The 24,124-nt window shown below is 36.1% G+C and overlaps 1 protein-coding gene across 3 annotated transcripts in view; it reads right to left on the bottom strand.

The window, feature by feature from the left end:
* RP1 (RP1 axonemal microtubule associated) overlaps positions 1-24,124 on the bottom strand; it is a 186,342-nt gene that overhangs the window by 57,388 nt on the left and 104,830 nt on the right. For 2 of the 3 annotated variants that reach the window (XM_039351366.1, XM_039351365.1), the window contains exons 27-33: positions 19,984-20,138; positions 18,179-18,257; positions 17,275-17,362; positions 16,471-16,526; positions 16,321-16,353; positions 11,373-11,539; positions 2,386-2,605 (exon numbers count right to left, since the gene is read on the bottom strand). In XM_039351366.1, the coding sequence (XP_039207300.1) occupies positions 2,386-2,605; positions 11,373-11,539; positions 16,321-16,353; positions 16,471-16,526; positions 17,275-17,362; positions 18,179-18,257; positions 19,984-20,138 (798 nt within the window). Of the gene's footprint in view, positions 1-2,385; positions 2,606-11,372; positions 11,540-12,331; positions 12,431-16,320; positions 16,354-16,470; positions 16,527-17,274; positions 17,363-18,178; positions 18,258-19,983; positions 20,139-24,124 lie in introns of those variants that run through there. The other variant, XR_005557687.1, reaches the window with a different exon arrangement.

Genomic DNA, 24,124 nt, shown 5'->3' with positions numbered 1-24,124 from the left:
GCAGACAGACTTTGTTGGTTTTTTTCTTGAAATGTTTCACTTCTCATCATGAAGCTTCTTCAGTTCTGACTGAATGATGGAAAATGGAAGAATTTATATTCTTTGCAGGTTCTTGGAGGTTTATTTATACCCTCAGGATCACTTGAATGAGTGTTGAACCTTCTTGAGACTCCTGAAAGGACAGGAGATAGCTGATATTGTATTGTAGACAGGAAATAGGTGGCATGGTATCTCTCCCCCCTTGTTGAGAGAGGGCTGTTCAGAATAACAGAATAATGGAACTGAAAGAGACCTTGGAGGGCTTCCAGTCCAATCCTCTGCTCAAGCAGGAACCCTACACCAGAATGTTTGTCCAGAATGACCAAATTCCCAGATAGCCATATTCTAGTCAGAGAGGACCACTGGTGTGAAAGAGGGGTCAAAAATGCCATCTATATTAAAACTGAACAGCTTCTTTCAACAGAAGGGGAGGAATATGACACCATCTGTCTCCTGTTTACAACACAGTCCTTTCAGCAGTACCAAGAAAGTTCCACACCCATTTGCACTCTGATTCAGGTAACCCTGAGGATACACATAAACCCTAAGTGACCTCAACAACTCTCAGAATGCTAACAACCAGATGACTGCAAGGAATATAAATCCTTCCATTCCCCACCATTCAGTCAGAATTGAAGAAGCTTCTTGAATGAATGAAAAGCAAAATGTTTTCAAAGAAAAAAAACCCCAAGAAAGTCCATTTGTCTTTTGAAAAGCATCCTTAGGACAACCATGACTTGGATGATTGATAATCTCCTTAGACATCTATCTCAGATTTTTTTTATAGTTCTCCATTTTAAGTCCACTATTTGCAGCAGCTACAGGAAATAATGATAACTTAAAAAGTGCAGGTTGAGTCTACTGTCCAAAATATCTGGTAACATGTGAGAAGAAAACAGTTCACACACATCTTATTTTTTCTTCTCCTGTATGATGTGTTAGAGAAAATCCTGGAGCAGATTTGTGGAGCAAATAAGAGAATCAAACCTTTGTATTATTTTAGCAGAAACTTTTTCTGCTAATAGAATCATATTATAATATTGTATATCAGAAGATACAAGCTTCTTCTAAATTTGAGGATTGTATTTTGGAGCTCATAAATACCTTCATATGGCTCTGCAATGAAGAAAAGGCACATGTATCTTAAAAAAAATACTCAAATACTTCACAAAATGTTCAGTGTGAAAGCCTGGCAATAAATTCAACATAATTAGCAACCACCACCTGCTGCCCATGTTTCTCTGTAGTTCTCACTATTGAGGACATGGCAACACTATAAAAAAACCTATTCATAGTCCAGAACCAATCCAATGCTTTCACAACAGCACAGTGGTGCCAATATTAGATTTGATTATCTTTGCTATAATCATTTACTGTCCTACTAGCAAGACACTCATCAAAAATCATCCCTGGTGGTTAAAAAAAATGACCATGAGAGACAATGACCATGAGAGAACTTCCATAATGCATCTACCATGAACATGTTCGCGCATATGTATTTAAAGCTTTTGTATAACAAACCTTGATGTCCTACATATATGTAAAGCTACAGGTCTCTAAACATTCAGCAAATACTAGGCATTGGTGGATAGAGATTATGATATTTTACTATAAAACATGTGATGTACTAATTGGCTATCCCTGCACATAAACTCAGCAACAAACTTGTAATGTCACCTACTCTACTTTATTTTAACTTTTATGGAAAGTTCAAAAAAAGTGAAAAAATGTTAAGTTCTACTGTGGTTCCACTAATCCCAGCCCAGATATTGTTCATATATTGTCTCTCCACTAGAGTTTATAGAGTTTAACATAAGTAGAGATGGGAGCTATTATTTGCCAGGTATTTTTTTTAGCTCTCTTGTATGTCACCCAGAGTCACAAATGGGGTAGCAAGGAAGGAGGAGGGAATTTCAGTGATTGGAAGTTTAAAAAAAAAGATGGGATACTTCTGTTCCTTTTTTGTTGGTGGTCTGCTCCTTGTTGAAAACTGACCTTAATGTTCATAGATTAGAATAGCTGATACAATATATATTATGATTTTATTTTATATATTCATTTCACTAAATTCATTCTTATTTTCTATTACACACATAGACATGCATAGACATACACGTGTTTATAAAAGAAAAAAACCAAGTCAATGCATTTAATGAACTAATAAATGACTTATGAAGCATGCTGAAAAATAAATCAGTATTTTAAGCTCTGGAAATCAATCCAAAGAATTAGATCAATTGAAATATCAATATCAAAAGAATTTAAGCAAGAATTTAAAACTAATCAAAATGTGAACCAGAGGCTAAATCTAGTCCATGATATTCCTACCTCTTCCCCTTTTTTTACCTGATAAAATTTTCTGGTTTTCATTCACTGCAGGAAATTCCTTCACCATATCTTTACATTCTTGGCTAACAGAGAACCAGCAGTTGCAGCCAAAGTTCACCTCTTGATTAGCATGTAGTTCTTCCATTTGCAAAGACTTCAAATGCCAGCCCTCAAAATCTACCAAATCATCACAGTTGAGCCGAATCTTGTACACATCTCCAACATCTCCAGATTCAATCTGCAATTAAAGGAAATGAAAAAAACAGAGTATTAAGGAAAAAAAACATAATTAAATGCAGAACTTTTTTTCAAGAAGCAGAAAAGCTGTAATAGAGCATATTGCAGATGATCCATGTCCCATCACTTTGGATATATAGCATCTTCACTAAATTAAATTTATCATTGAGTTTGGAAATAGTGAAGACTTCCTAACTACAAATAACATTATTTATTGCATCTATATCCTGCATTTTTTCCATGAGTTTACAATGACATGTATAATAGTCTGCTTCCCCCCCAAAATTTTCAAAATGAGGATAGGATATCTGCCTGACATGCCACAGATAAAAGATATATTTTCTCTGGCCTCTCTCAGAATCTCATTTTTTCTGTAGATATTTTTATATTGATTCATACCATTTCTTTAGTACCTTTAGAAGTTGTTTTTAAATGTTTGTGCTAAAATATGTGTATTTTTACTACAATTTCCCACATTTTTACAAGCAATTTTCTCTAAGATATTTTATATTTTTTTTCTAATTCACTTCTTTTTGTGTGTGTATGTAAAATTGCAAAATTTCGAAGGTTACCTATTTTGAAGATATGAGAGATTCAATTTCTACATTGGCTTAACATGTAAAATTAGATCATTAAATTTAAGATTGCATTAAAATGTCAATCAAATTAATCACTTATCCATCCCTATATATTGCATGAATAGGAGTAACCCTATTCAGTTAAACAAGGTTTAGGTTACTCAAAGCAGTTGTGCTTTTTTAAAATGTTCAGCTTAATTAAGTTTATATTTTTAAAATTATATTTCCTTTTTATTTTAACAGATATATGTCCTTATGTATTATTGGTGTTTAGATACTAGATCAGGTGTATCAAACTGTCGGCTTGTGGGCCGGATGCATCAAGCCAAAACCACACCCACCCCATTGCCAGTAATGGGGAAAAAGTCACGCAACATTACGTGACTTCATGAATTTGACATGCCTGTACTAGATCAAAAGGCTCTGTTTTGACCTGTTGTGACCTTGTTACTTCAATCATGAATGTCACTTTGTTGTTGCTGTTGCCTTGAATGGTTAAAATGTCAAGAAAATCAATGCAATGCCTTTTACTCTTCATTTTCTCCCTGGATTTTTCAGTTTACATCCAGCAGTAGAAAGCCCACCACTGGCAAACTGCTCTTATAGGTTATGCAGTTTTTTCTAACAGTCAGAATCCATCATTTTGTTTAAAATTTTTAATATAGAAAATTAATATAGCCACCCTGTATTCTGGACTGAGAAGTTGAGCTTCCATTTGATATTCTTTCAGGTATTTGAAAGCGTTAACATATTTTCAGTTGTTTTTCTTTAATGCTACACCTTAAATAGCTTGTTAAACAGAATGTCAGCTATACTTTTTCAAATACTTTGCTGAAACCAATACTGTATATGTCTATAATACTCCCACACTCTTTCAAAAAAATGTACCTAATCAAAAACATAAATATGTTTAACCAGACAAGATTTGTTGTTGACAAAAGCATGCTGAATTCTGGTAATTATAGTTTTCAGGATGCTTACAGGTTTACCTCTTTATGGCCTGCTCTAGAAACATCATTTGTTGATGTTAGATTGACTAATTTTTGTTGTTTGGATCCTCTTTTTTTCCTTTTATGAAGATAAGCTTTCTTATTGTTTTTTGACACTTCATTGTTCTCCAAGGTTTTTCAAAGGAAATTTATTTATTTATTTCCCATCTTCATTATTTTTACAAACATCTCAAGGCAGCAAACTTAGCCAACACACCTTCCTCCTCCTATTTTCCCAACAACAACCCTGTTACGTGGCTTGGGCTAAGAGAGAATATAACTGTAATTCAAAGTCATCCAGCTGGCTTTCATGACTAAACCGGGACTTGAACTCCCACTTGTTACCTTTAACCTCTTAACCACTAGACCAAACTTTTAGCCAAGCCACCAGAAAATCCCTTCAGCATTATAGGATATAATTCATCTGACTGTGAGGATTGAAATTTATTGAGATAAATAGAAAATCCCTCACCATGTTTCTATAAATTCCAAACTTCATCCTTATCTGGTGGACCACATAATTTATGCCATTCTAACTTAGCTGCATTCATGTAAAATGTACTAACAATTGCAATGATGAAGACAGAAGGCTTTCGATTCTACCAAAGGATTAATAGTTTCTGAACAATTATTTACATTTAGATATTTAATCATCTATCATTTTCTAAGTGTCTTTATTCTCACAATAACAATTCCATCCCAAAATATAGTAATAAACTCATTATTTTAATCTCTTCAGAGAAGTACTGTCTAAGGATTTTTACTTGCAAAATCTTCCATAACTCATTTTAAATCAAATTTTCATTAGACGATTCTTTGAAAAATGAATGACAGATAGATAAACAGGCAGAGAAACAGACAAATACACACAAATAAATGTAGAACAGTTCATGAAAGTTTGTCTGCATTCTGTTTATTAATATTTTAGCTATCTAGATTGCTGCTCAGCATATGAATATGATAAAATAGAGTAACAGAGTTCTCTTAAAAAAACCAAAATGCATCTGAGAAAACAAAAAATAAATCACAAGTTCCATTTGCCTACATTCATAAAAAATAAATCTTTTAATTTGGTTGAAGCCAAGAAAGAGAAGTTATCTCAATGACAGACAAAACTGAAATTGCATTCAGTAACAATGATCTGATGTTATTTGTTATTTTTTATATTAGACACCACAGAGTATTGCTCACTCCTTATTATTAGGCTGTCAGTGATCCAAAATGTTGATCAACTACTAGTTGAAACCCTGGTCCCTATATGGCATAAAATCTTTTGTACATGTTTCAAATTATGGGTAACAATCTCAATATCACCTCAACTTTACAGGAACATGACGTGTATTCTTGCTAAAGCGGCATATTTACACAAAACATTATCTAACTCAGGTCTGGTCACTTATGTACTTTCTCTAAATCAACTAATATATATTAATTTTCTTTCTTATATTCATACACTTTTCAAAGACATCTAAGGAGCAAAAATAGAGCATTTCCTGAAAATCCCTTGCTTGCGATAAATATCCACTGCACTAGAGGTTTTTTTGTACTCTCCCATTCAAAATTCAACAAAGCACCTTCCAAGACATAATTATCAAACAAATACCTGCAGTTTTCACATTGATTCTTTTACCTTTCACTTTTAGTTATGTGGACTTCAAACAGTTCACATACTTAGAGTTATTATTTAAGCAAATTGCATCCACATTTTAATGATTCTTCAGTTGTTCAGTCTTAACTCTCTTAAACGTGCAGCCTTAGAATATTCCAAAATTTTATAGGATTTGAAACATCCTTTCATCATTTTTCTTGGACACTAATATTTATAGCATTTGTTTCAATTCTATTCTTTGACATATTACTAACATTTCCATAAAAAGTAGCTCTTTGTATGGAATTTCCTTCACCTGAATTTCATCCCAGATATTTTATTACTTTTTTTAATGTTCCATTCACTTGTGGGAATGTCCTCATTTATGTCTTCATCCACTTCAAAACAACTTTTTATTTCCATTAATACCAGTTTGCATTTTCTGTATTTCTCTTAATTTTAGCAGTTCCTTCTTTTCTTTGATTGTCTTCTTTGAAATATATCCTTTTCTCTATATACACATTATTCAATACCTTTTGCCCACTCTCATTTTGGCACTAGACATTATATTGTAATGTCTGCTTTTCAGCTAGTCAGCATATTTGCGGTTTGGGGAGCACAATAAGGTTGCTCATAGGAAACAGCTGCTATGGGTAGGTAAACCATCTATAAAATGGCATAGCTTGAAGCAAAGGAACCTGCCACTTCCTTTTATCAGGACGAAATGATTGATGCTCTCTGAAACTCTGCTTATCCTCTCTAGGATATTCAGTCTCAATTCCAGGGTAACTTTGTCCTTTTATTAGTTTATTTAGAATAATGCACTGGGTTTCAGCCACTCATCTTCTTCTTTTTCCACAAAAGATCCACAAGACCTGTTAGAAATCTGAAGCCATACTTTAAAAAATGATATTTGTGGAAGTTGGCATTTGTCTTTGCACTGTGGCAGGTTTCTTTGGAATTTCCATTTAAAATGTCACAAACAAATTGGAAGAGGGTCAGTTTGTATGGGAGTTACACAAGGGTCTCTAGCTATGTAGACAGCTTTAAAACACACTCAATAACATTAGGAGATGTTCCAGGGTTGCAAATAAAAATATTGCAAAAAGGACAAGAAGTAACTGAAACATTTTGTTTAAACCACAGAAAATGAGGTAACATCCAGAAATGGCTTAAGATGATGCCTCTTTAATTCATTGACCTGCAAGGAGAAGGGGTACAGCATCCAGATAATTCTCAACTTACAATCACAACTGAGCCCAAAATTTCTGTTGGTAAGTAAGGCAGTTGTTTTATCCCATTTTACTACCTTTATTGCCACAGATGTTAAGTAAGTCACTACAGTTGTTAAGTTAGTAACACAGTTAATAACACAGTTGTTAAATAAGCCTGGTTTCCTCACTGACTTTGCTTGAAGGTCGCCAAAAGTGATCACATGACCCCGGGACACTGCAACAGTTATACATGCCAGTTTCCAAGCATCCATATTTTGATTATGTAACCATGGGGATGCTGCAGTGATCAAAAGTGTGAAAAATGGTCATAAATCACTTTGAAAGGTCACTAATAAGTGGTTGTAAGTTGAGAACTATCTATAATCAGACTTGTAAAATTTTTGTATTAAAGCAATCTCAATATAATTCCTGTGAATTGACTTTTTGTTTGGTCTGCCTAGTAGGACTGACAAATATGCAAAATACCCAAAAATCTCAGAAAAGAGTGACAAAGTTCTTGCACAGATTTATACATGCACTTGACTTTCTTGAAAGCACTGGATTAAAGCAAATATCCAATTCTCTAATGCTAAAACATGCTTGAGATTATCTTGCTTGATTTCCAAAAGCTAAGAAAGTTTGGATCTGATCAGAATTTAGATAAAATACTGCCAGAAAATACCAAGATTATAAGCCAGACTAACAAGCAATTTTGTTTTTATATGAAAAAAACCAGAAGCTTTTATTATCAAAATTATGATTTAAAATTTTTGCTCAGTTATTTGCATCTTTCTCCTTATTAAGTATAGTTGATTGAATCAAGATTTTTGCTGTTCCTCTCCTCTAGTTTACTGTTTTGCTGAATTTGCAATCTTCTGTTAATTGCAATGTTACACAGTTATTCCTATGGCAACCACTTGTGTGTTGCCACTAATGGGAATATATGAATTCATGAAATAAAAAAACTCTGTTCATTTAAATAGCATCAGCAATAAAGCATGGTATATAGAGGATAACAAAGAGTTAAATGTAGCTTAAATAGTTTTGGAGTGAGCAAAATGTTTCTGTAAGTTGTTTATATTATACTGGTCCTTCCTAAAAAGTAAGGGTCATCTTTTGTATAATGTCAAATGTAATCAGTAGTGTGTTTAGGAAAAATATATGGGGAAAGAGTGGCAAAGAAAGCACAAAATGGGCTCTTAAGGGAATGAAATCTCTGTTTTGCGTGTGCAAGCCTTGATGTACAGAAAGCTTGCTTGCTTATTCTGCAGGTATAACTGTTATCTCAGTGCTGTGTCAGCAGCATGAGAGACTGGGCCAAGTTATTTTGCAGAAAGGTTATTCTCCCAACCAACCCACCCCTTTGTGGTATCAACTATTTTTCGCTAAAATTTTATTTCTTGCAGAAAAAGCATCCCATCAACTATTCCTGAGATTCAGTACAACAGGAACTAAATTGTTAGGGGAAAAGTTACAAGAAAAGTGGCCATGGGAGATTTCCCTCAGACATCTAATACATTGCCCAGGTGTTTCTGCAGGGTAGGTTCGAAAAGGTTAAGTGGGCCACCAGGATGATGAGATTGAAGCTCCCACTGATATTTATGCATGATGTACATAAAAGCCAGATAAGCACCTTAAATTGTACCATCACTTCAACAATCTTGATTTTTTTGATAATACCTTGCTGATTATTAAACAACAGACAATCAGAGAACTTACTGGCTAATCTCTTATATGTCATATACACAATTGTAGGTCAGGGTATCACCAAAATTGACTATAAAATTTCAGTTTTCTCATCTTGAGTTTTAATATATATAAAATAAGGCATAGCCTGCTCTGTTGAATTATCAATTCCAACATTCAGGAATATCTGGAGAACAGGCCTAACTGGCTGCTTATACTAGGCATCTAAAATTTCTCTGCCTTCTTTTTACTAATTTCCTACAATGTGCCATAGTGAGTCAGAGACACTGGGAAAAATTAACACTAAGACTGTGGCTGAATCCAACAAGGGCTAGTTGGAGTTGAGTCAGAACCAAAAAAAAGGGGTATTGCAAAACTATCATCACATTCTAAAAAATTTAACTTACATTATGTATGTATCTAGATATTTACTGATAAACTATTCCTAAATACTACTAGCATCAGTTGTTCCTCATGGGTTCTGTGTGTTTCTTAAAATTACTTAACCATAGGTGAGTCTGTCAATTTCAGTATTGCTCAGATTCTTCTTTTTACAAACATTCTGAAAAAAACAGAACATCCATTTACTTGTGCACTTCTTTGTATTTATGCAACTTTCCTATTACATTGATTTTTGCAAACATTTTCTCTAATATAATATGCTTTTCTTAACTTTTTTCTTAGACAATAATTTATCCATTTTTGTGCAGATTCTTACAACAGTGAATTGTCCTATAAAGTGATGGAATATCCAGGTTTTATCACTTAAGGTTCAGACAGTCACTTGTCTGAGATGTTATAGGTCCTCCTGCTTGAGCTAGAAGACCTCGAAGGTCCCTTCCAACTCAATTCTATTCTATAGTCAATAAATGCAGATTGAGCATGACCATACCAACTGATCAAGATTCCCCACTACCTTTTCTCTTATTCTGGGAAAAGATATACAGAATCATTTAGACATCAACTGTGAAAAGATGTGATGCTATTCCAAATATATGCTCAGTTATAACTAAGGGCTAAAACAACTCCAGTTTATGAAAAACTAACTTTTCTAACAGCCTATTGCTCTGTTATTGAAATGAGGCCTTTTCTCCACAGACTTTGCTGTAATAGATTCCACTTTCAGTATGTCATAAAGGTCAGGTGGGACTGAATTAAATTGTTTCACTGTTTGAAAATCTAACCGCAAAGGTAATAAGCCAAGATATCTTTTCTGCTTTAATGCCCTAAATATGATGATTTGCAAGAATGGGCTTTTCTAATACTGTATAGGTAAAGCAGTCAATCAAAAATAACAAGAAAAAAAAGTTGTCAACCTATTGTAGAGTGGAGATGTATCAGCAATTCAATCACAATAAATGGTTTATTGAATAACAAACCTAAGCATGAAGGGGAGAACCCAATGAATGCTAAATGAACACAAGTTTCCTATGAAAAAAAGTTGTGAAATATGCCACCAACACTTGTTGCTTAGGAGTGTAACATTTGAATCAGTAGTAGGTTTGTTAAAACAAAAGGAATCCAGCTGTATTATCTACAAAGGGATGAAAGTTAACCACCATTTTCTTTTGATTATGTCCACGCTCAAGACATTTTAAACATAGTTTCCTGTGTTTAATCCTTTACTGTGTGACGAATTGTCTTTCATTGTTAACTTCAGATATGCAAGAGAGGGCTTCATAAACTACTTCCAAAAGGCTGTTTTTCAGGCATGAGGAGAAGTTTTTCTCCCATGTTGTTTCCATGCTATGAAATGCACTCCCTGGACCTGCATTGGGGTCCTTTGTCTCTTTCTGCTCATAAAGAAAAGGATTTAAGACTCATAATCAGACCTATCCAAGCAACAAAAAGAATAACTGAATTATGTTCAGAACTCATGCAATATCCTTATGTAATACATCTTCTATATACATTTACAAAAATGTATACAAAAGATGTATTGCACAAGAGATGGTTAACAAAAAGAGCTCAGTATATATACAAAGTTATGCATACAAAAAGTTTACCTGTGAATCCAAACTTACACGGAAATAAAGCCTAAAAAGCTGATAAAAACATACAGATACAGTGATCTGGTCTGAAAAATGAGCAACTAAGCGACAACAAAACAACAACAGATTTATTGGTCTCTTGGGAGAGTCCTGACTACTGGCAGCAATGCTCCAGCCAACACTAGGTGGCTGGGAGCCATCAATTTAATTTTCTTTAGTACTTCTTGTATAATATTACTCGGGAGCATTGTTGGAAATTAAGTTGTGAGACCCAGCCTCGGCTCTCATCATATCCCTATAGTGACTGAAACATTAGAAAATAAAGGACTGGGGAGAGCATCTGCAATGAACTAGGTGGTGCCGCTTAATAACACTTAAAACTTGCAAACCACACTTTCTTAATACAGTGTTTCTTTATTTCTTCCCAAAATGTTATCACTGAATTATTATTGGCTATATGATAATTGTGTAATCTTGCAAGAAATATCTCCACAGACTTCATTGCCTATGACTTTAGGCATGTACTGCTTTTCATACACTCAGTATCCTCAAAAGTATTTATACCTTGAAAAAAGAACATGGGGAACATGCAGAGAAACATAAATAATATTTCAGCTCTTCTTAGTAAATAAGGGATGATTTTTTTGGTCCCCTTCTAGCAGGATTTCTGTCCTTTGCCTAAAGCAAGCTGTCACTTCAGTCTTTGTATAACAATAACTTACAATGAATTCATCAGTGGCTCCAGGTTGAAAACACACATATCCCAAACTTTGTGAAGACAGGAGAAGATCATCACTTTTGCCTTTTGAGCCATAAATCACAAGGGTTCTTTTAGATTTCTGTGGCTCTGGAGAATCATGATCTGTTTTCACCACCACTCTCCACTGACCTGTGAAGGAAAGGAAGCAAACAACCTCAACTGCAATATATCTATCACACTGGGGAGGAAAATGTACAGTTGTTTGTATTGCTATGATTACTAGACATTTCATCAGTGCAACATATACTGGGATCATATCATCTATAGCTTACATGACATAATGCTATGAGAAGATGAGAAGAAATAATCCATACATTTCTATACAGTTTCATGTTAGTAGGGGATTTGATTACTAAACTATAAAGATAATCGTGATGATGACTGCATAATGTGGCCTTGTGATATTTACATGTGATTCTATTTACATGCTATCTAGATCATCTCCTTTCTTCATTTCTATCACTTATTTTTGTATTTTCTACATAAAGCTTTTTCATCCCCCTTCCTTCCCTTTGAAACCAAGGTCTTTTCCTCAGGTGGGTCACTGGACTCAATAACTACAAGCCTGCTAGAGAAACAAATCAGTACTTGGATATATCTCAATAAATTTAGACTTGTTACTGTAAATCAGATATGAAACATGTAGTTCTTACAATAACTTAAGTTTCATTGGTCCCTATTTATGAAGTCTTTAATCAATCCTGAATCTGGTGCAGATGTTCTTCATGGGACAGGGTGGCTGTGTTCATACAACATAATTAAATTAATTACTGTTTTTTTTTGTCTTGGTTCACATAATACATTATTTCATATAATATGCAATTTTGCCTACCATGCTACACCACAAAATTAAACAAGCTAAGGAGCTCACTAGTCCAGTTTATTAGGCTGTATTAGTTCAGCTATTAGGTCTTAACTGACCTGGTTTAGCACACTGAATAAAGTCAGTGCCATCCCAAAGCATATTGCAGAAGAATGTGCTAAGAGGCAATCATTATGAAAAGTTTTGCTGCACCTGTGCTGAAAGTGGGGAGAAAAGCAAATGAAATGCAGGAAAATTCCATTGTTACTTCCACAAAGTGGACAGAGTTTTTTCCTAGCTTTTTAAAACATCATTCTTTTAACTGGAGATGCTAGAGACTGAATTTGGGGTCCTTTGATGCAAAATATATAGCTTATTCCTATAGCTTTTTCCCTCAACCAAGGAATCTGTTCTCTAGAAGCAGTTCATTAATGACTACTGTTGCTTTTTTTCTTTTCTGTCACTTCATGATCCAGTTCTCATCCCCACATCACATACCAACTTAAATTCCTATCCCTGTGGCTAAAATGATAGCAGAAGAATAATCTTGATATATGCTTCAAAGCAATATCATTGTATGAACAGGTTTTGAATGGTAACAAGAATCTTCCTTAGAAAGCTAACCAGAATTTACTTATTTAAATAATAAAACTATAGATTGGAAATATTAGGGGGTTTTTTGTACAAAGAAAAGCAGTAAACTTAGATGCTCAGATCATTCCATGATATTCATTAGATATGGAACCGCCATGCCCCACTTGTTGAGAAACGCAGCAGATGGCAACTGAAATTTATTGAAATGAATTAGAATCAGGCTGGGATAGTTCTTGCACAGGAGACCTCCAGTGAAAAACAGGATGTACTGGGAAATTAAAAAGACATCCTGAAAGAAGACATGGTAAATATGTTTATTTTATTGCCAAAAAGACTGTATGAACATAAAACAAGGACATCGTAATTGAGCTGAAATTTAAGGAGGTTTTTTTTTGTTCCAGGGAGTGCGATGGTTCAGACGCTGAGCTTGTCAGCTGGAAAGCTGATAGCCTGGGTTCAAGACCCAAGTGCAATGCAATGGGATTAATTGCATTTCCTACCCCAGCTCCTGCCCACTAGCAGTTTGAAAGCATGCAAATGTGAGGAGATTAATAGGTACCACTTTGGTGGGAAGGTAACATTGTCCCATGCATCTTTGGCATGTAGCTAGGCTGGCCACATGACCACAGAAAGTGTCTTTGGACAATGCTGGCTTCCTCAGTGAAGAAATGGAGATAAGCATCGTGCTCTAGAGTGGACACAACTGGACAAGGAAACCTTTACCTTTACTTTTTTTTGTACCAACATAGAGGTTCAAATGATGGGCTATATATAACATCACAAATGTAATATTTAATATAAAGATTTATATTTAATGTAGTATAGTGTTGATTCAAAGCCCTATATCAGCTATGTGTTGAGCAAAGTACATAGGATAAAAATGACTTTATTTCAGATCTCTACATTGCACACTAGAGCTTTGTTATGATGCCAAAGGTACAGGAAAAAACTCTGTTCAGGCATTTTCTTGAGCATATAAAGGCTTTAAAGTTGAGAATGAACTGCATATGAAGCCATATTGCTGAATCCCTTCGGCCTGTATGTACTTTAGACATCAGTGGAATTAAACAATCATGCACAATGAGTACAGTGAGAAAACAGGAGCTGGACTGATATGCATATTCATCCCCTGACTATTTTATTTTATTATTTTATTTATTTTTATTTAGATAATGACTACTGGCACCCTAGAGAAAGCCCAAAATGTAACAGCTGTTTGAATTTAAGCTACTCAGAGTCATTGATTGAGATGGGTGGCTATAGAAATTAAATGAATGAATGAATGAACAGCTCCAATATGTATCTCTGTGAGCAAGTGACCATAAAGCAAGGCTTCCTCAGAACACTAGCAGAATCACTTGGAAAATAGTATTTGTTCTAAAGAAATGATGCCTTTATTTCTTTTGTCTAATAGTCTTCTAGGTTCTAGAACATCCAGGCTATTTCTACCCAGCTATCAGTTCTATCATCCTAATTGATGCACAGTGATTTGAGAATGTTACCACCAATATTCCTGTTCTAAAGAGATCCATGGTTCAGCCAAAAAGTACTCTTCCAGCTAACTAATGGAAGAGTATAAAAATCAGCATCTACACAACTACACTATCATCTCATTTTCAGTTGTCAACACATTCATCTGGCCACAAATGGAGATGTATCCTGAAAGCTGACTCTCTTTTCATTTAAAAATAAAAACAGAAATTACAGCCTGCTGGCATCTGAATCCAGCAGCAAGAGGGAAAAGCAAGGATCCAGACAGTAGAATAATATTTCCCAGCAGGACATGAATAATTCACTCAGTATTTGCAAGTACAGAACTCTCCACGCAGTGATTTCTTCTGCACCTACTGCTGTGAAGTACAGTATATTGACCAGTGTGATTGTGTGGATATAAAGCTGACTAGTTCAATTGCTAATATGGAGGAACTCTCTGTGTTTTCAATAAGCACACTGTCTAGGAATTCTGGCACTATACAATAGTCTTCAAATTTAAAGGGTGTGACAAATGCTTTAGGGCAAGCTGTCCAATATTTCAAAATAATAAAAATAATGCAGTAACAATATTGTACATGTTATAGCATAGTCTGATGAAACAAGAAGGTCATATAAATTTACATCTAAGAAGAGAATGTAATTGGAGCAATAGCAGAGGTGAACAGATTTAATTGACTAAAAAACCTTTTTATCCATGGATTCCCATTGCAAAAATCTTTCTGTACAATATTTAGTTTTTGAATATTCTGAAAAAAAATCCTGCTCAATTTTAGTCTGAAACTACCTTTGCTGTCATTTCACAATCTGTTCCCATTTGCTTTGCTGGGGGAACTGTCCCCATTTATGAAGGATGGTGATGTTGGCATAAACAAAACAAGTCTTGCATCTAGTCTCAGAGGAACTTCTGACTCATTTTAAAATAGAATAGTAAAAAAAACCTAAGTGAAATACTTCAAGTGCAATCTCTTAACATGCCCCCTTGGTGAATCATAATCTATGAGTCTGCATCTCCAGTATTCAGATAATTTTCCACAAAAATATCATTTGCTTTTTTATATGTCTATTTAATGTGGTAATGATATTTTAGTTCAAGCAGCAAAATTAATAGCACAAGAAGAGAGCTACTAATTTCATTGGCACCAGGGCTTTTTTTCTCATAGAACGCCCAGAATGAAGTTCTGGCACCTTTTTTGAATGGAACTTTGTAGGGTAGGCAAGGCGGGTTATATGACGTGTGTGAGTTCCGGCACTTTTATTTTTTAACAAAAAAAAGCACTGATTGGCACCATATCTGTATAGAACTTTGCAGTCTTGGCTTCTGTCCTAAATATTTAGGCCAATTAACTCTAGAGAAGGACAAATCAATATTTAAAGAGAGAATCAGGGACATTGATCATCATCAAAATGATATCGCTACTGCCCCTGAATTCTATTGCCAAATGTTACGTAACCAAAAGCCCTCTACTTTGCCATAGGACAAAGGGGTTGCCATATAATCTAAATTTAAGAGAATATAGATGGTCCTTTTCCTTGAAGACTTCCTATCAGCTCTACTGGTGGGACTCCTTATTTGCAGAGACTCCTTATTTGTGGAACCAGAGAGGTAGAAACTGTTGCTCATGTCTTCATACAGTGTCTTTTTTATGTGTGCTCTGATCTCCCCAATCATTTCCAACTTTGAGGCCATATTAATAAATTTTATGTTTATTACTTTTTTAAAAGATGCTAATCCCAAATTCACGTATCAGATCAAATATTTATTTATTTATTTTATTTATCTATGAGACTTATATACCGCTTTAAGTGCAAGCACTCTCTAAGCGGTGTACACCAGTAAGCAATGTATATAGTAGATATGTCATTTTATTGTCCTATTGTTCTTTTTCCCTTTCATAATAATGAAGTGATGTGTCATACTATTTCTCTTTTTTACTGTAAAGGCTGGTCAAAGATGGTAATAAAGATATCTGATTTGATTTGATTTGTACAGCAGCAGAAGAGAAAATAATGCACAACTTACCTCTAGGATATGCTATAGAAGCATTGTTATTTTCTGAAATAAAAAAAAGCACTATCATTTACTGGAAGATGATATATCTTTATATTTAATTAGAAATTTGGTACTTTGGATATATTCACTGTACAAGGGATTTTTGTTTTCAGTACTTACTTCTAGCAATTAGCTCTCTTTCAGTCTTCCCATCATCTTGGTACTCATCTAACCATCTTCCATGGGGAAAAAAGAAAGCAATTATAGTAAAACCAGAAAATAAACCTTAGTAAATGTGCTATATAAACAGTATATTTTATCTCTTTTAACAAGCTTTCAAAGTATTAATTGTTAAATCTTATTTCATAAAGTAGGCACAAAAAAGCTTTGTTTTATTTCAAGGGTGAGGCTCCTTTGGGATTGATGGGCTCTCTTTTGCTGAAAGTGTTTCAACCTAGGCTGACAGATCATCTGTTGGAGATTCTGTAGTAAGGGATGCCTGCACTGACCTCGAGGTTGGACTTGGTGACCTCTATAGGCTCTTTCATGATATGAACTCAGTTTGAATAGGCACATTAAAAAGACTGATTATATTGATTGGTCCCATCAAATGAACACAAAACATGACTAAAATAAAGATATCTAATGTAGTATGGTGGTTAAATGTTGGATTGGAATTCAGAAAACCCAGGATAAAGTCTACCTTCAGCCTTGGAAGCTTGCTAAAAGCTACTGCAGAAAAAAGGAGGGAAAGCTAGACCCTGAGTCTAGTAAGGAAAGATGGAATACACATTTAATACATAAATAAAACATCTTATAGCAGCATATTGCAGGAAAAGACAAATAATGCCGGATAACAGAGATACTATTGGTAATTTCTGTGTCACAACTAAACGTGCATTGAAAAACACCTAAACGACCTCCCCAAAACTCCAGGAGTTTTTAAGATCCATTTTGAAATAATGGCATTCATCAGTTACATACCTGTTACAAAGAAATTCAATTTCTTCTTCTTTATTCTCTATTCCCTCCTGAAATCTGATAACAATCTTTTGGAGGAACCATCCGCTACCTGAGATTCAATGATAACAAGTGTAAAGTGGGATGGATAGAAGAGCCACTTCTGTCTTGATTGTGTGTCATTTAATGTATAAGTGATAACATAGATATTCCATATAATTCTTGAAGTATAAGATGCAATACTCATTTTATGGGATAAATATGTTTGCCTCTTCTTATCCCCTATTCAGCCTTCTACAGTTTTGATATTTTACAGATGTGTTGAATTACATCTCCAATTAGTTTTAAACAGCAAGGCTGTTATGAGCAATGGTATTTACATTCTGATACCTGTGGGAGGTTCTTGCAATATTTCAAGAGGCAAACTAATGCAGCTTCTCCAATTTCAAGCTGTCCAGATGTTCTGAAATTATAAATCCCAGAACATCTGGAAAGTACCAGGTTTAGTAAGACTGATGTTATTTGTATATGCTAGCAATAAGGAATTAGTGGATTTCACAAGCTCATTACTAATCAGGGGAGAAGGGAAAGCAGAAATAAAGTCATCACACTGCTTAATGTGAAATATGAAAGAGAAGCAGCATATTTGATTCCACATATTATATGAATGAGAAATTAGGAAAAAAAACAATTGGGATATAAAATTAGATAAAATGAAAGCTGATGGACAGATTTTCCACTGCTAACATTCTCCAATAAATATAGCATCCTTATAAAATATGTTATTACACAGAACATATAAGCTCAATATTCCTGCAAGAAAAAAATATATACTTCCTGATCTTCAAAGGTGGGATGAGACATAATAAAATCAACATTCATTTTAAAAGAGACTGAAATGTATCCATCGATGAGAAAAAAGCTATACCTCGGCCAATTCCATCATGGCCAATGACAATTTTATGCAGAACTCCTAGTGATACAGCCATCACAGAGAAGACATCAGTCTGTAACACAACAACAAAAAGAATTTTAAGAAGTGGAGGAAACTAGCACAATCCAAACAATGAATGGCAGACTTTGGAATGATTGATTGGATATAAAGCACACATTATTATTTGTTATATAATATATATTGATTGTACAAATATATTGTTAGAAATTGCTACAATGTAAAATATGTATAAATTACTTAATAAATTACTATCTCAAGGATTTTTAAATAGGTTTTTCATAATAGCTTTTCAATAGTTTAATTTTTTAATATAGCATGCCATTTTGTTCTTGAGAGTCATAGGCAGCTATGTACTGTTTCCCTGTTTTATTACAAGAGAAACAAGCACTTTTCCTACCAGAATATTCTATTGCTTCTACCTTGCTACGTTCTTCATATCAGGCTAGGAGTTAAATACTACCTATTTGCCTTTGAACAAAAGAGGAATTGTAGTATTATGTCAGTGCTACTAGCAACAAAGGTTAAACCAAGAACCTAAAAGAACTTACAGCCTCTTCTACTAGAATATTTAAATCTTCTAGTTGTTGGGCTTGAGGAATAAGTTTTGGAAACTTTTTTTTAAAAAGTAAAATATTAAGCCTATCTAAGAACTAAGATTAAAAATGAAGAGCAACATGGCACCACTTTGTGATGATCCTGGTAAGAAGGTACTTTGCCTGTGTCACAAAAAGCTTCTCAGTCTGAAAGCTACACAACCTCTTTGCTATAGTAACTGGGGATTTCAGACAAAAATTCCAACAGGCCTCAATCACAGGCTCTTTTTTATTTAGTCACATACATATGCTCTTCTTTCAACAATGGCAATAACAACAAAAATTGTTCAAGGCAGCTGACAATAAGAACACCTACAATATGAAATAACCAAATCATATCACGTAATTAAAAGACATGAAATAAAATAAGAACAGATTTATTTTTTTAACAAATGGCAGACAATAAAAAGCATAATTAAATTTAGAACACAGCACAACAGAAGAACATCAGTTATTTGTCAGGTCAAACATTGCTTAAATAAAAGATGAGCCTCCCTCAACTGGGAGCTCCCAAACCTGAGTATCCTGAGAAGCCTCTTTCTAAAATTTCTGATAAATAGAAATTGGTGGGACATATTTCTTTTCTGAAATCTGATATTAGACATCGATGGAAGAAGAAATAGGAAGTAAATTCTGTCCCTTCATTTCCGACCTCCCTGCCCTGCTTGAATTCAAGGCACAAATTTACAGCCACCACCTCCATTTCAAACTCTTATGAAAAAGCCTTGCTTTCCTTTGCAGGCATATCGTACTCATCATTGACATTCTTTCCATGCACAGAGTTCTCAGTTTGCTGACCTACCTCTAGCTAGGCAGTGTTTTGCCCTCTGCCCTCATTCTTACATCATTGTGTCTGTGTCCATAAGCAAGGAAAAAAGAGGGGAAATGCAAACTATTCTAGGAAGGAGAATAATCAAGCAACTTCTCTATTTAACAAAATCACAAATTCTCCTTGGTTTTTTACATATATACATATATGCACATACATATACTTAAAAGGATGTAGTCTATGTACGTAGATACATGCTCCTACACAATTCAGAACATCTGTCTTGAGTGTCGTTTTTGTTTTTTGCCAACATAATTCGAGCTTTATAACTCAAATTAAGATTACCTGAATCATTAATGCAATTATGTTATCAATTACTTATTGATTCCAATCAGATGTTGTACATTTTTCTTTACCTGACCACATTGAAATGTGACTTTATTAGTGCTTGACTTCTGAAGTTTCCGTTTTCCAGAATCTCCTTGATTTCCAAAGATAGTGATGTACACATTCGAATTAGTTTCTGCACCTGGCTGTGTCCCGGTGAATACATTGATCTTGTAGACTACCACTGAAATGGAGACAAAATGTAATGTTTGTGTGCATTTTTACGTTGTTCATTGCTCAGGAAGTTGTTCCAAAGGTGCTTTTTCAGGAGGCAACTGGACTTTCTTGTTTTTCTTTGAAGACGTTTCACTTCTCATCCAAGAAGCTTCTTCAGCTCTGACTGGATGGTGGGAATGGAAGGATTTATATTATATTTATGTAATCAGAGGTGAAAAAGCTTCTTGGATAAGAAGCAAAACATCTTTAAAAAAAAAAACAAGGAACAATTGCCTCCTGAAAAAGCACCTTTAGGACAGCCATGACCTGGATAACTGAGAATCTCCATAGACATTTGCTCAGCAGGTATTCATACTAACTTCAGTATTAAGATTAGAGAAACTTATTGAACATTGAATATATAATTGCTTTAAAGGAATCCTGCCTTGTTCTAAAGATAACCAATTAATTGGTAGTTTACAATGCTAACTTCACAATAAAAAACTAAGCATCAGGTGATCACGTGATTTGAGCAGGCAAAAACATGTATTTGTATCTATTGAGGAAAAAAGGGAAAAATCAACAGACTAAACTAGAACCTATTGATCACAAAACAAAAAATTCAGTGAGGCAGAGAGAAAAACAAGCAGTAATGAATCGGCTGGAACTACAAGCACATTAGTGTCCATGGGTTTCATGCTGGAGATCTACTTTCACAAATGCTGCTGCTGCTGCTTATAATGATTCAGAGTTAGTTCAGAAATATATGTGTATGTATGAGTGTGAATGGAAGCTTAATATCACACATTGAATAGGATGTTGGTTGTATTGGGGAATTTTAATAAATATATTTTGTTGCTATAAAGGATTCATAATTCAGATGATAGATAGATAGATAGATAGATAGATAGATAGATAGATAGATAGATAGATAGATAGATAGATAGATAGAATTGTTAGTCTTTTAAAACATCAAAATATATTTGTTAATATTCCCAAGTACTACAACATCCTAATTTGTAATTTTAAGCATCATTTTTTAGAAGAAAGTAATTCTGAAGGCAGCCGGCTACTAACCAGTAAAGCTTATTTCACAGAAGCCCAGCACTAAGATGAAGACAAGCATTTAAAAACTAATTTTTGGAAACATGCAAAATTTTAAATCTTTTACTGTCTGTTCTGTACATGCTGACAGGATTCAGTAAACAACAGCTGTCAGAGTGAAGTTGATAATAAAATACATGATTCATTAACAAACAAATACTGGGTAATAGACATTGCCTTTGAAAGGTTAGACAAAACCAAAAGAAAGAAAGCACTCACTCTCTCCCCAGTCGATAAGCACATACACTGTAAGTATTTTGAGTGTAATGACAGATTTATCCTGAGGTCAGCTTCTGATTATATTACATTGAGTATCTATTCAACATTAAGACTACAGGATCTCTGACTGTATGTGTGAATTCTTAACACAAAGACTAACTACTCTGAGCTGAGATTTCTATAACTGAGATTGTGTGCTTGATCTTTCATTGTGATGGATTCTCCATTTCCCTCTTGAATAAGAAAAATTTAGATGCAAGTCCTAGAAAACATATTCGTGCAGGCCAGATGTGAGATTTCCTGAAGGTAGGAAACAGCATAAAAATATGACAAATAATAATCTGTTGAGATTACTCGTGCATGAGCCCATACCAATGGAAATAGATGACCATGTTAGTCCTTTCAACCTAAGCCCATATTAACAACATACCAACAAATTGTCAGATATAATCCATAACCTGGGTTGATACACAGATCTTAACTTTCTCCCATTCTGAAAACTTCAAGAATGGAATAGCTAAGTTTTCACATGGCCATTCTTAAGCATAATCACACTTTTATTGCATAACACATTTTAAAACAAGTGAAATAATGGTTTGTTCTTGTTGCGTCCTTGGCGGGAAAACATACACGAGAAGCAGCTGGAGTTCTCAGGTTCTTTTATTCAGCGTTCAGCTTACAGGAAGATGGCTTCAGCTCAGCCCAAACGCCTCTCAGCCTCTTATATAGGCAACTCCCGGGTAAATGGGTTACTTTTCCCGCGCCAGCACCCGCGCATGCGCACGGCGCTGGCGACAGCCTGTCTGGTCCCGGGCAGCTTTGCACCTGCCCGGGACTGCCTGCAAACGCCCGAGCCGTTTGCAAGGCTCGGGACATAACACCCCTTTCCCCCGGGCTAAAACTACTATCAACATACAACATTTATTTTACACGACAATTTGCTCCCCAGTGTTCCCACTGTTTACTGGCTTTTGTCTTGCCAACAATGTTATGTAATCTTCTAGGTACTTAGGAGATTTCTTTGCTCTCTGTGACCTTCTTAGCTCTGGGTTACTGGCATAAGTCCCCTGACTGGAGGGAGGCATGAGCCTGTTCTCTCTACTGTGCCCTGGTGTCTTCCAAGGACTGTGCCCCGATGCCTGGCCTGCTTGCTTGCCCACCGGGCTCGTCAGGCCAGGGCTTCTGTTGCTTTGTGACCTGGTTGTCCTACCTAGCTGTAGACCCTCAGGCCCCTTGAAGTGATAGCCACTGCTGGGCGTCTCTGTAGAACCCCCTAGGTCAGTCCAAGACCTGTCAGGAGGCTGTCTATTCCCTGAACCCCATTCTGTGTTTGGGCTCGTGTGGGTTTCTGTACTCTCCCAAAACTCAGGTGTCCCCTGATTTGTGCTAGGGGTGTTGTAGTCGGGACTTGGTTCCTCGACTAGCTCTGTGTATGTTTGACCCCCTGTAGGATTTGGGGTAAGGTCAGGCCAACCTTGGGCATTGTGTGCCAGCTCTCTTGCGGGGAATGATTTGTTGGGATGCCCCCGGGTATCCTCCGTTGCTGGAGTGCTGTGTGCTGTGTGTGGACAGTGAGTATGCCCCCGGGGTAACTCCCTGGCTGGAGTAGGCGTGAGTGCCTGTTGTGTGGGTAAGCTCCAAGACTTCCTTTTCGGAGCAATTGCAGAACCTTGGGACGAGCCGTTTGTGGCTCCCTCATTGGCGATGGGCAGTAGCTCTTGCCCTTCCCTTTGCTCCAAAGGGTCCCCCTCCCCCCCTGGAAAAGACCCAGGAGTTTCAGCAGAAAAGTCCCGCCTAGAGCGGAGTTGGTCGATGTGCCGACGCAGGACACGACCGTTGTCCAGGGCAACCTCGTAGGAGAGAGGACCTGTGATCCTGGACACAGAAGCGGGGACCCATGTAGGACCAGGCCCGTAATTGCGAGCCCAAACCGGGGCACCCACAAGTAGTTGTCGAGGTGCCCTAGGATGTGAGGTAGATGAAGGCAGTCTGTCCGGATGCAACCGGTCAAGTCTCGTAGTAAGTTGGCGCCCCCAACGAAGTTCAGCTGGACTTCTCCCTGTAGAAGTGTACGGTGTGGTGCGATAAGAAAGGAGAAAGTCAGCCAACCTGTGATGCCAGTCCCCGTAGGTGAGTCTCTTCACGGCGTCCTTTGCGATGCGCACCATGCGTTCAGCCATACCGTTGGTGGATGGGTGAAAAGGCGCAGATGTGGCATGACGAATCAGGTTTGCCTGTAAGAAAGCTTGGAATTCGGAGGAGGTGAATTGAGGGCCGTTGTCATACACAATGACATCTGGCAGCCCGTGTGCAGCAAAAATCCCCCTCAGTACCTGAATAGTCTTTGCAGTGGTGGTGGACGAGACAGGCACAACCTCAAGCCATTTTGAATGGCTGTCAACAAGGACCACGAAGAACTGGCCCTGAAAGGGCCCAGCGTAGTCAATGTGCACCCTAGACCCTGGGGACTGTGTTTCCTCCCATTTATGCACAGGAGCTTGGGGCATCTCTGGGCGAGATCGTTGGCACATGTGGCATGCGTGTACCTTAGCCTCAATATCTTTATCTAAAGCAGGCCACCACAAGTGGCTGCGTGCCAGAGCCTTCATACGAACAATGCCAGGATGACCCTCGTGGAGGGATTCTAAGACCCTAGTCCTCATTGAGGTGGGAATGACAACTCTGTTTCCC

Source organism: Crotalus tigris, unplaced genomic scaffold (genome assembly GCF_016545835.1).
Source record: "Crotalus tigris isolate CLP2741 ecotype Arizona unplaced genomic scaffold, ASM1654583v1 scf7180000018371.15429387391:27106975, whole genome shotgun sequence".
NCBI classification, from domain to species: Eukaryota; Metazoa; Chordata; class Lepidosauria; order Squamata; family Viperidae; genus Crotalus; species Crotalus tigris.
This window is presented reverse-complemented; position numbering and strand designations above follow the sequence as displayed.